Source organism: Panthera pardus, unplaced genomic scaffold, assembly GCF_024362965.1.
Source record: "Panthera pardus isolate Hobbes unplaced genomic scaffold, ASM2436296v1 HiC_scaffold_22, whole genome shotgun sequence".
Taxonomy (NCBI): Eukaryota; Metazoa; Chordata; class Mammalia; order Carnivora; family Felidae; genus Panthera; species Panthera pardus.
In genome coordinates this window covers 33,287,566-33,300,532 of record NW_026526788.1, presented here as the reverse complement: position 1 = coordinate 33,300,532, position 12,967 = coordinate 33,287,566, and the positions used below count along the sequence as shown (strand labels likewise).

At 36.7% G+C, this 12,967-nt stretch overlaps 1 protein-coding gene across 7 annotated transcripts in view; it reads left to right on the top strand.

The window, feature by feature from the left end:
• ECD (ecdysoneless cell cycle regulator) overlaps positions 1-12,967 on the top strand; it is a 53,778-nt gene that overhangs the window by 15,391 nt on the left and 25,420 nt on the right. For all 7 annotated transcript variants that reach the window (XM_019444508.2, XM_019444509.2, XM_019444510.2 and 4 more), the window contains 4 exons: positions 7,431-7,537; positions 7,672-7,855; positions 9,438-9,505; positions 10,994-11,208. In XM_019444508.2, the coding sequence (XP_019300053.1) occupies positions 7,431-7,537; positions 7,672-7,855; positions 9,438-9,505; positions 10,994-11,208 (574 nt within the window). The remainder of the gene's footprint in view (positions 1-7,430; positions 7,538-7,671; positions 7,856-9,437; positions 9,506-10,993; positions 11,209-12,967) is intronic.

Here is a 12,967-nt window from a genome sequence, read left to right as displayed (position 1 = left end):
GATAGTGACCTGAGGTGAAGTTAGACGCTTAACCGATTGAGCCACCCAGGCGCCTCTATAAGTGTAATTTTAAAGAGCTGCACAACATTTCAGCAAATGGATGTACCATGACTTACTCAACACACCTTTACTATTGGAGAAAGAATTATAAGTAGCTTAAATGTCCAACATTGTAAATAGTGCTGCAGAAGAGACTCCTGTTCCCCAAACCAGGATAACTTCTAAACAATTTAAAACCAAACTCACATCTCCCTCCAGACCTGTTCTTGAATTCCCAGTTTTTTGGGTTTTTTTTTTAATACTTAGATTAATGTCAGAGACTGTTTCCCACTCTCCTTTTTAATAGACTACCATCCTTCTTATCACCTAGACCTCCTGGCTCTCGTTTGATCCAGTCCCTAGATCTTTTTTTTTTTTTTTTTAATTTATTTTGAGAGAGAAGGAAAGAGAGTGCATGTGCATTAGCAGGGGAGGGGCAGAGAGAGGGGGAGAGAGAGAATCTCAAGCAGGCCCCGTGTCAATGCAGAGCCTGACATGGGGCTCCATCGCTTGAAACATGAGATAATGACCTGAGCCAAAATCAAGAGTCAGATGCGTAACTCACTGAGCCACCCAGGCTGCCCCCTAAATCCTTTTTATTGTTATCTTGTGTCTTACATTTTTCTTTTTTGCTGCCTACCTACTCTAATATGTATATATATTTTTTAACACTTAATTCTTGAACTATAACGATACCTAAACTTGCTTCCCAACCTCTAGTGACTCTCCACTTCCAATGCAACCGTTAGAGCCAGAGAATATGCTTGAAATATATCTTTAATCATATTACCCCCTCTCCTAAAAATTATTAGAGATTGTAATAGTGAAAAATTGAACAGTGTAAGTATCCATCAATAGTTGATAAATGGATTGCGGTGTGTTTGTAGGATAGACTACTATCCATTACTTAACCAGAGATTAGCTAAATATATGTAAACCAAATCCAAGGTTTCTAAACCTTGGCATTGTTGACATTTTGTACAAGATAATTCCTTGTTGTGGGGTACTGTTGTGTGCATTATAGGATGTTTAGCAGCATCTCTGGCTTCTACCTAGTAAATGCCAATAGCTGTCCACCCTGCCCCCAATTTTGACAACCAAAAATATCATCAGACATTGCAAATGTCCTCTGGGGGCAAATTGTCCCCAGTTAAAAACCACTGATCGAAATAAATACGTCTTGAAAACATGATGTTGAATGAAAAAAGGATATTGTAAATGTGTACAGTATGGATGCTATTACATATAAAAAGTTTTAATACATAAAATACTATATATTACTTATAGACATGTGTATATTCATTCATTCAACCAATATTTATTATTTCCAGGCACTAGGGATACAGTAAGCGAATCCAAAGTCTCCCTGCCCTTATGGAGTTTACGTGCTAATGTAGGAGAAAGACAATAAATCACTATATGCTGTTAGATGGTGATCAGTGCTTTAAAGAAAAAAAACAGGGTGTGGGGACAGAGAGGTCTAGGCTGCTCTTCTAGATAGTTTGGTCAAGCAGGACTTTCCAAGGAGGTTTAGTTTGAGAAGACACATAAGTGAAGTTAGGGAATCAGGCATACAGGTATTTGGGGGGATAAAATTCCAGGGAAAGAGAACAAACAGCAGTTACAACATAGATACGTACACATGCGTGTGTGTGCACACACAGACATTCACACATATACACACTCAGTGGACCAGAAGGGCATTTGTGAGAGCAATCATTTCTGGGTAGCAACAAGATGGATTGGAACTGATAGTGTTGGTCATCAAAGGAAAAATATTAGCTTTATGTATAATTTTTAAGGAAATGTATATGTTACTTGTTTAATTTTTTATGTTAAGTGTCAAAGTATAATCATACCTTTAGATTAGAAGTATAACAATATTATAATTCTAGGTGGGTAAAGATATGCTATATCATCTTTTTTTTTTTTTTTTTTTTGGTCATCTTTTAGACTTGTCTGCACTATTTAAATCTCTTAAAACAAAAATTAAAAATAAAAAAGAAGCCGTCAGTGATCACCTGCTGCTTATTTCATTGAGTCCAAACTTAGCCATTTCAGGCTCACTGTGCTCTCATTTCAGTCCATCTGTTCAGCCCTGTCTGCCCCACTTAAGCCACACTGAACACCATTTGCTTTGTGAACATGTTCCTCAGTTCTCTGCCTCTATACAAATGTTCATTTCCCCTCTTGCCTGAAGTTTCTCTACCCTATCTTCCTTGTCAAAATCTTACCCATTCTTTAAGTCCTAACTCAACTACGTCCATTATCTCTTTTCCTTTTTAATTTTCTTGTAGTTAATGTAATCATCTCCTGTGACTCTACATAGCATTGGTATTCCTATATGATTTTATATTTTGTAACTTGTTATGATTATTTGTGTATTTCTTTTCTCTCTCCTAATAATATTTTCATAATATGGAGTAGGGATAATTTCCTGTCACCCACATGATTTAGCAAGGTATGCAGATCTTTATTAAATAAATGTAAGTCCATTCTATAACTTGATTTGCTCCATTCTAAATAGGTCAGGGAAGCATGGGTGACTTAGTTGGTTAAGCCTCTGACTTTGGCTCAGGTCATGATCTAGTGGTTCGTGAGTTCCAGCCCTGTGTTGGGCTCCGTGCTGACAGCTCAGAGCCTGGAGCCTGCTTTGGATTCTGTGTCTTCCTCTTTTTCTGCCCCTCCCTCACTCGTGCTCTTTCTCTCTCAAAAATAAATATTAAAAAATTTTTTTTAAATAGCTCAGACAGGGTTCAGGTTTCCATTAATTTATGTAATAGGTCATATTGGGGTGCCTGGGTGGCTCAGTCCGTTAAGCGTCTGACTTCAGCTCAGGTCATGAGAGCTCCATGTCGTGTTCTGTGCTGACAGCTCAGAGCCTGGAGCCTGCTTCAGATTCTTTGTCTCCCTTGCTCTCCGCCTCTCCCCCGCTCACACTCTGTCTCTCTCTCAAAAATAAGTAAACAGAAAAAAAAAAAAAAACAGGTTACATTGCCATCATAAAATAGTATGCTCATTATATAGATAATTTCTGTGCATATTTCCTCGTTAGTTTATTGTAGGAAGATCATAAAATAGTGTCAGATGACTTGATTTCAAGCTTTTGCTGTCCAACTCAATGACCTTGTAAAAGTTATAGAATATCACAGAGCTCTGGTTTTCTCCTCTATAAAACAGGATTATCACTTATAATAGTAATTAGAGGACTAAATAAGAAAATGTATTTAAAAAAATTTTTGTTTAATTTACATCCAAGTTAGTTAGCATATAGTGCAACAATGATTTCAGGAGTAGATTCCTTAATTCCCCTTACCCGTTTAGCCCATCCCCCTCCCACACCCCCTCCAGTAATCCTCTGTTTGTTCTCCATATTTAAGAGTCTCTTATGTTTTGTCCCCCTCCCTCTTTTTATATGATTTTTGTTTCCCTTCCCTTATGTTCATGTGTTCTGTGTCTTAGAGTCCTCATATGAGTGAAGTCATATGATATTTGTCTTTCTCTAATTTCACTTAGCATAATACCCTCTAGTTCCATCCACATAGTTGCAAATGGCAAGATTTCATTCTTTTTGATTGCTGAGTAATACTCCATTGTATATAGATACCACATCATCTTTATCCATTCATCCATCAATGGATATTTGGGCTCTTTCCATACTTTGGCTATTGTTGATAGTACTGCTATAAACATGGGGGTGCATGTGTCCCTTCGAAACAGCACACCTGTATCCCGTGGATAAATGCCTAGTAGTGCAATTGCTGGGTCGTAGGGTAGTTCTAGTTTTAGTTTTTTTGAGGAACCTCCATACTGTTTTCCAGAGTGGCTGCACCAGCTTGCATTCCCACCAACAATGCAAAAGAGATCCTCTTTCTCCGCATCCTCGCCAACATCTGTTGCTGCCTGAGTTGTTAATGTTAGCCATTCTGACAGGTGTAAGGTGGTATCTCATTGTGGTTTTGATTTGTATTTCCCTGATGATGAGTGATGTTGAACATTTTTTTCATGTGTCGGTTGGCCATCTGGATGTCTTCTTTGGAGAAGTGTCTATTCATGTCTTTTGCCCATTTCTTCACTGGATTATTTGTTTTTTGGGTGTTGAGTTTGATAAGTTCTTTATAGATTTTGGATACCAACACTTTATCTGATATGTCATTTGTAAATATCTCTCCCATTCTGTTGGTTGCCTTTTAGTTTTGCTGACTGTTTCCTTTGCTGTGCAGAAGCTTTTTATGTTGATGAGGTCCCAGTAGTTAATTTTTGCTTTTGTTTCCCTTGCCTCCAGAGACATATTGAGTAAGAAGTTGCTGCAGCCAAGATCAAAGAGTTTTTTACCTGCTTTCTCCTCAGGGATTTTGATGGCTTCCTGTCTTACGTTTAGGTCTTTCATCCATTTTGAGTTGATTTTTGTGTATGGTGTAAGAAAGTGGTCCAGGTTCATTCTTCTGCATGTCGCTGTCCAGTTTTCCCAGCACCACTTGCTGGAGAGACTGTCTTTATTCCACTGAATATTCTTTCCTGCTTTGTCAAAGATTAGTTGGCCATGTTTTTGGGTCCATTTCTGAGTTCTCTATTCTGTTCCATCGATCTGAGTGTCTGTTCTTGTGCCGGTACCATACTGTCTTGATGAGTACAGCTTTGTAATACAGCTTAAAGTCCGGGATTATGCTGCCTCCTGCTTTGGATTTCTTTTTCAAGATTGCTTTGGCTATTCGGGGTCTTTTCTGGTTCCATACAAATTTTAGGATTGTTTATTTTAGCTCTGTGAAGAATGCCGGTGTTATTTTGATAGGGATTGCATTGCATATGTAGATTGCTTTGGGTAGTATTGACATTTTAACAATATTTGTTCTTCCTATCCAGGAGCATGGAATATTTTGCCATTTTTTTGTGTGTCGTCTTCAATTTCTTTCATAAGCTTTCTATATTTTCAGTGTATAGATTTTTCACCTCTTTGGTTAGATTTATTCCTAGGTATTTTATGGTTTTTGGTGCAGTTGTAAATAGGATCGATTCTTTGATTTCTCTTTCTGTTGTTTCATTGTTAGTACGTAGGAATGCAACCAATTTCTGTGCATTGATTTTATATCCTGCAACTTTGCTGAATTCATGAATCAGGTCTAGCAGTTTTTTGATGGAAACTTTTGGGTTTTCCATGTAGAGTACCATGTCATCTGTGAAGAGTGAAAGTTTGACCACCTCCTGGCCAATTTGGATGCCTTTTATTTATTTGTGTTGTCTGCTGAGGCTAAGACTTCTAATACTGTGTTGAATAACAGTGGCCAGAGTAGACATCCCTGTCTTGTTCCTGACCTTAGGGGGAAAGCTCTCAGTGTTTCCCCATTGAATATCATATTAGTGTTGGGTCTTTCGTATATGGCTTTTATGATGTTTAAGTATGATCCTTCTATCCCTACTTTCTTGAGGGTTTTTATCAAGAAAGGATGTTGTATTTTGTCAGATGCTTTCTCTGCATCTATTGAGAGGATCATATGGTTCTTGTCCTTTCTTTTATTGATGTGATGAATCACATTGATTGTTTTGTGGATATTGAACCAGCCCTGCATCCCAGGTATAAATCCCGCTTGGTCATGGTGAATAATTTTTTTAATGTATTGTTGGATCTGGTTGGCTAATATCTTGTTGAGGATTTTTGGAAAAAATTTTTTAAATGTTTATTTTTGAGAGAGAAAGAAGAGAGAGAGAGAGAAAGAGCCTGGAGCCTCTGAGCTGTCAGCACAGAGCTCAACTCAGGGCTCGAACTCATGAACCGTGAGATCATGACCTGAGCTGAACGACTGAGCCACTTAGGCACCCCAATAAGAAAATGTATTTAAAGTGCTAGCCTAGCATATTATACATGCAAGATTCATTTTAGTTCGTATTTTCCTCAGGGTTTTCTTTTCCTCATATATATATGCTATATATAAATTAAAAGAGTTGCACTAAGTCAGCAGCTTCAAGATGGTGTTCCGTGCAGCCTGCTGCAGAGTGAAAGGCAAAGGTGAAGTAGATATATCTCTGAGCCTCCAGACTCCATTTTAATCAAAGCAGTTTTTTTTTTTTTTAGCTTTATTGAGATATAATTGAGAAACAAAATCTAAAGATATTTAAAATGTATATCATGGTGATTTTTTTTTTCATGGTGATTTGAGATATGTGCATGTGAAGGGATTATCACTAACTAGTTAATTGACAATTGCATCACCTCATATATTTATCTTTTTGGGGGAGCAGTGAGAACATTTAAGTTCTACTCTCTTAACAGATTTCAATTGTATAATACAGTGTTATCAACTATGGGTACCATGTTTTACATTAGATCCTCAGACTGTATTCAGAAACTATATACCCTTTTACCAACCTCTCCTTATTTCTCTCACCTCCTACTCCCTGGCAACTACTGATCTATTCTGTTCCTATGAGCTTTACTTTTTTTTAGATTCCACATATATGTGATACCATGCAGTATTTGTCTTTCTCTGTCTGGTTTATTCAATTAGCATAATACCCTCAAGGTCAATCCATTTCACAAATAATAGGATTTCCTTCTTTCTCATATATATTTCTCTGAATAATATTCCATTGCATTGATATAGCACATCTTCTGTATTCATCCATTGATGGCACACTTAAGTTGTTTCTATATCTTAGCTATTGTGAGTAATGCTGCAGTGAACATGGGAATGCAGGTATCTCTTCAATATTCTTTACATATATACCCAGAAGTAGAATTGTTGGATCATATGGTAGTTCTATTTTTAATTTTTTGAGGAACCTCCATACTTTTTTCCATAGTGGTTACACCAGTTTACATTCTCACCAACGGTGCACAAGGGTTCCCTTCTCTCCACATCCTTACCAATGCTTATTCTCTCTTGTCTCTTTGGTGGTAGCCATTCTGACTGGTGTGAAGTGATATCTCATTTTCATTTTGATTTGCATTTCCTGATGATTAGTGATGTTGAGTGCCTTTTCATGTACCTGTTGGCCATTTGTACACCTTCTTTAGAAAAATGTTTATTCAGGTCCTCAGCCCATTTTTAAATCACATTTGTTTTTTCCTATCAAGTTGCATGAGTCCTTTATATATTTTGGATGTTAACCCTTTATCAGATATATGTTTTTGTAAATATTTTCTCCCATTCAGTAGGTTGCCTTTTCAGTTTGTAGATGGTTTCCTTTGCTGTACAAAGCATTTTTTCTTTGAGCTCTTTTATATTTTAGAGTTACTGGTAAGATTTTATTTGAGAAAAAGGGGTCTATAACTTAAAACAATTGCTTAAAAACAAATTAGACTAGATAATTGCCTCCAGCTTTAAAATATTTTTTTGTGATTATTATTCTGAGCTGTCTTATAAAAAAATCCCCATGTCTTTTATTTTTTATAGCTCTCTTGCTCTGAGCCCAGGTGAAGAAATCTTAACCTTATTACAGACCACACCATTTGATATAGAAGAGCTTAAGAAGGAAGAAGCTAATCTTCCCCCAGAAGATGGTAAGTCATGGGCCAAGAGAGAGCAGAAGGGTGAGGAAAAATTAAAATATTCCCGTAGGTCTCATAGGCCCCTTCTCTGAGAGTACCTGCCATGTGAGTATAGTATGGCAGTATCATGTTTTCTTCTTTTTCAGATGACCAGTGGTTAGATCTCTCACCAGATCAGCTGGACCAGCTACTGCAGGAAGCTGCTGGCAAAAGAGAAGCAGAGCCCATTTCCAAGAAGGAGGAACAGAACTATGACTTGACTCAAGTCTCAGAGAGCATGAAAGCTTTCATATCTAAAGTCTCAACCCACAAAGGAGCAGAGCTGCCTCGGTAATTTGTGTTAAAGTATAAATATATAAGTAGTTAAAACCCAGATGTTAAAGTCATCTAGTCATTGCCATTTCCACTCTTTTTTTTTTTTTTTGTACTGCTATGTTTCCCTCTTTTGGTGCCTAGTACCCTGATGACTTTTTTGGAGTCATATTTTTAATAGCCTGATCCTTTGCAATTCTTTTTTTTTTTTTTAACTTGTTTTATTTATTTTTTTTAAATTTATATCCAAATTAGTTAGCATATAGTGCAACAATGATTATAGGAGTAGATTCCTTAGTGCCCCTTACCCATTTAGCCCAATCCCCCTCCCATAGCCCCTCCCGTAACCCTCAGTTTGTTCTCCATATTTATGAGTCTCTTCTGTTTTGTCCCCCTCCCTGGTTTTATATGATTTTTGTTTCCCTTTCCTTATGTTCATCTGTTTTGTCTCTTAAAGTTCTCATATGAGTGAAGTCATATGATTTTTGTCTTTCTCTGATTGACTAATTTCACTTAGCATAATACCCTCCAGTTCCATCCACATAGTTGCAAATGGCAAGATTTCATTCTTTTTGATTGCCGAGTAATACTCCATTATATATATATACCACATCTTCTTTATCCATTCATCCATCGGTGGACATTTGGACTCTTTCCATACTTCGGCTGTTGTTGATAGTGCTGCTATAAACATGGGGGTGCATGTGTCCCTTCGAAACAGCACACCTGTATCCCTTGGATAAATACCTAGTAGTGCAATTGCTGGGTCGTAGAGTAGTTCTATTTTTGCTTTTTTTGAGGAACCCCCATACTGTTTTCCAGAGTGGCTGCACCAGCTTGCATTCCCAGCAATTCTTAAAGTAAGTCAGAGAGACTGCTCAACAGATCTAAAAGCTTCCATCCCAGAGCTGTGCAAGGAAACTGCATTTTACTCTTTAAACTTTTACTCAGAACCTTATGGACTCTTAACATCTAGCTCTCAGCAAACTCACACTTCAGATCTGCTACCCAACAAGCAGATTGTAAGCTTCACACTCAAAAGAGGGGAATAAAAGATTTCATCAGAGAAAGAAATAATAACAGGAGAAATGGGAAGTTACATTTGGCAAATAAATGTAAGAAAATAAGATAGATGGAATTGTTACTTGTATAGCAAATATATCTTTATTCATGTTGATGCTCTTAAGCCTCATAAGAAGATTAAAATTTATGTTCAGTATTCTCTAAGAAAGCAGAGATAAAGAAAGGTATATTCTTATTTACTTTTAAAGGTTTAGTTCTTAAAGAAATAGACTTTATGTAAATTAACTCAGATAAGTGATTTCTTCTGCTAATGCTATATATATCTTGTGGGAGGTGGATGGTGGGTAGGTCCCTAAATTGGCATAAGTTAAATGTGCATAAACAAAGTGCAATTTTTACTTTTCTTACATCAGTCTTTCCCATTTCTTTTGCCCTCAAGACCATTTAAACTACAGTTTTTCTTGGTGTACCTCTTGAGATCCTATATCTGGTAGTGTTCCTAAGAATGGCACTGCTTTAAAAAAAGTTCCAAAGAGTTATGTTTAGGATAAATGGTCTTTTTCCTTTAACCTTGCAGAGAACCTTCTGAGGCTCCAATCACTTTTGATGCAGATTCTTTTCTTAATTATTTTGACAAGATTTTAGGTAAGTTACAGTGCGATGTTTATTTTCATTTTGAAACTACAAGGCTGTGGCTAGAGCACTGGAGCATTGGAAGTCAAAGTATTTGCTTTTTCTTCATGATTTTAAGTTGCTTTCAACCATGAACTTCTGCCCAGTTGAATGATTTTGCAGAGAATGCTTAGCTCAGTGCCTGACATAGTTGCTGCTCGTTCATTATTTGAATGAGTGAATGCTATGTGGCCAGATATGGTTTCCATGTTAATGCTGTTTATTCTCTTTTAGACTTACTGTACTTAACACTAATAATAAAAAGACAAATAGCCCAAATTTAAAAGTCAACAAAGGATTTAAATAGGCAGTGCCTTGAAGAAGAAATATAGACAAATATTCGAAAAGACTTAACTGTTTCTAGTAAGTGAATACACAATACAAAATAACTTATTTTTTTGCCGATCATATTGGCAAAGATTTTAAAGATTGGCAATACCCAGTTTTCTCAAGAGCTGAAGAAATGGGCACTGTCAAACCGTGAATGTGGAACTGTAAGTTGTCTTTCTCACGGTGGTTGGTATCCTAGAAAATGTATAACCTTTGACTTAGTAATTTATTGCCAGGAATTTTGACTATGAAAAAGACATAATGTGCTAAGATGGTGATTGCAACATTGTTAATAGCAAAAAATTAGAATATCCCAAATGTCCATGGAGAAGGAAATGGTTAAAAAAAATTGTAGTACGTTTGTGTTATGAAACGTTGTGCATTTTTTTTAAATTTTTTTTTAACATTTATTTATTTTTGAGACAGAGAGAGACAGAGCATGAACGGGGGAGGGTCAGAGAGAGAGGGAGACACAGAACCCAAAACAGGCTCCAGGCTCTGAGCTGTCAGCACAGAGCCTGACGTGGGGCTTGAACCTACGAACCGCAAGATCACGACCTGAGCCAAAGTCGGACACTTAACCGACTGAGCCACCCAGGTGCCCCAAACATTGTGCATTCTTAAGAAAGAATAAGGTCCATCTATGTTTTCACAAAGAAGGACTTCCAAGACATATAAATAAGTGGAAAAGCAAACCATAGTTCAATATGTATGTATGTGAAAAAAAAAAAGAACCTTATGTTTATATACATATGTGTAGGACTACATAAAAGCCTGGATGCCCACCAAACTGTTAAAAGATGTTTAACTCTGGGAAGAGAGTGAGCTGTGAGACAATAATAACTCTGTATGGCTTGAATATTTGTATCAAAATATATTCATGTAGTTTTTAAATTTTTAAAAAAATTTTAGTAATTGAATTCTCATTTAAAAAAAAATTTTTTTTTTCAGCTCAGCCTATGTACTTTTCTGAAAATATCTGCCAGCAGTACCATTTTCTGGAAGGGGTTTTTATGAAGTTAATTTGTGTATATTGGTCCTTTTATGAAGATAATATTTAACTCTTTTGAAAGGTATAATTACTCAAGAAGAAATTACCATGTGGCTCTTTCTGTGTTGGGGTCTGTGTAGGGCCAAGACCTCATGAATCAGATTCTGACGATCTGGATGATGAAGACTTTGAATGTTTAGACAGTGATGATGACTTGGATCTTAAAACACAGGGGACTGGGGAAGAAGCATCTTTAAAAGGAACTCTTAATGATCTCAAGTCATACATGGCCCAGATGGACCAGGAATTGGCAAATACCAGTGTTGGCAAAAGTTTCACCACCCAGAAGCAAATGGTACGTGTGTGTTTAACCTTTTCCCGTGTCTGAATATCTTAATATTATGAAGGAAAGCTAAAACTATATTTTATCTTAGTTTCTCTTTTTCTTTCCTTTTTTTGATTTGTGATCATTTTTTGGTGATAAATTTGATTTTTTTATTTGAAATAAATAAGAATGTAAGACTGCTAATGTTTCCCTAACTATTAGGATGAAAGACTATTAACTTTACTCTCCTAAATATAATTTATTTTTTTATTTTTGATGTATTACATTTATTACTTATAAATGTATTAAAATTATAAATGTATGATTAAAATTAATTTTTATTAAAAAATTTTTTTTCTTTAATGTTTATTTTTGAGAAAGAGAGAGAAAGACAGAGCACGAGCGGGGGAGGAGCAGAGAGAGAGAGGGAGACACGGAATCCAAAACAGGCTCTAGGCTCTGAGCTATCAACACAGAGCCCAACATGGGGCTCGAACTCAGAAACTGTGAGATCATGACCTGAGCCGAAGCTGCTCAACCGACTGAGCCACCCAGGCGCCCCTTTATTTTTTAAGTTTTTAAAAAAATTTTTAATGTTGGGGCGCCTGGGTGGCTCAGTCGCTTAAGCGGCCGACTTCGGCTCAGGTCATGATCTCGCGGTCCGTGAGTTTGAGCCCCGTGTCAGGCTCTGTGCTGACAGCTCAGAGCTTAGAGCCTGTTTTAGATTCTGTCTCCCTCTCTCTGACCCTCCCCCATTCATGCTCTGTCTCTCTCTCTCTCTCAAAAATAAATAAACGTTAAAAAAAAAAATTTTAAAAAAATAAAAAATTTTTAATGTTTATTTATTTTTGAGAGAGAGAGAGAGCGTGAACACAAGTTGGGGAGGGGCAAATAGAGGGGGACAGAGGAACCGAAGCGGGCTCCAGGCTGACAGCAGAGATCCTGATGGGGGGCTCAAACTCACAAACTGCGAGATCATGACCTGAGTCAAAGTTGGACGCTTAACCAACTGAGCCACTGAGATGCCCCTTAAGTTTAATTATATTAGTTCTTCTGTTATCAGGATTTAAAAAGTCATGCGATGTGGTCAGATTATGCAGTTGCATTCTACTACTCGCAGCTTACACTGACTTTAAAAAAAGAGAAAGGATCTAAAATATCTAAATAATTTTCAAGTCTTAATACTGTTTGTTTTTTTTCTTTTTTAATTTAGAACCATATTAAGACTTCATCTTACAGTCTTTTTTATCCTAGTTTTTATACCATCAGTGTCTAACCTATACCTCAAAGACATTATGAAGGAGAGTGGAACTTCTGGATTAGGGTTTGAAATCCAGTTGAGCCACCCACTGTGAATATATATCCATTAACCAATAATACCTATGTTGTAGGATTAACATGAGAACCAAATGAGACAACAGTAAAACCCACAATAAGGCCCTTAATGAATGTTACTCACCTTGCTTTCATCATCTAAACTACATTTAAACTAGAATCATTTCCATTATTGCCCAGACCTCATAAAAACCAAGAAACCGTATTGTTAGATTTATCTAAAGTAGTGTATCTTAGATTTTAATATGTATATGAACCATCTAAAGATCTAAGTAAAATAAAAGTAAAACATAGAAAATAAACAAAATTCTGGTTAAGTAAGGTCTAGGGTGAAGCCTGAGATTTTACATTTCTAACAAGCATCAAAGCAGTGCACGTGCTACTGATGCTTGAACTGCACTTTGAATAGCAAAGATAGTCTATAGATCACGCTACAGTCTTTCAAATCCTTTCC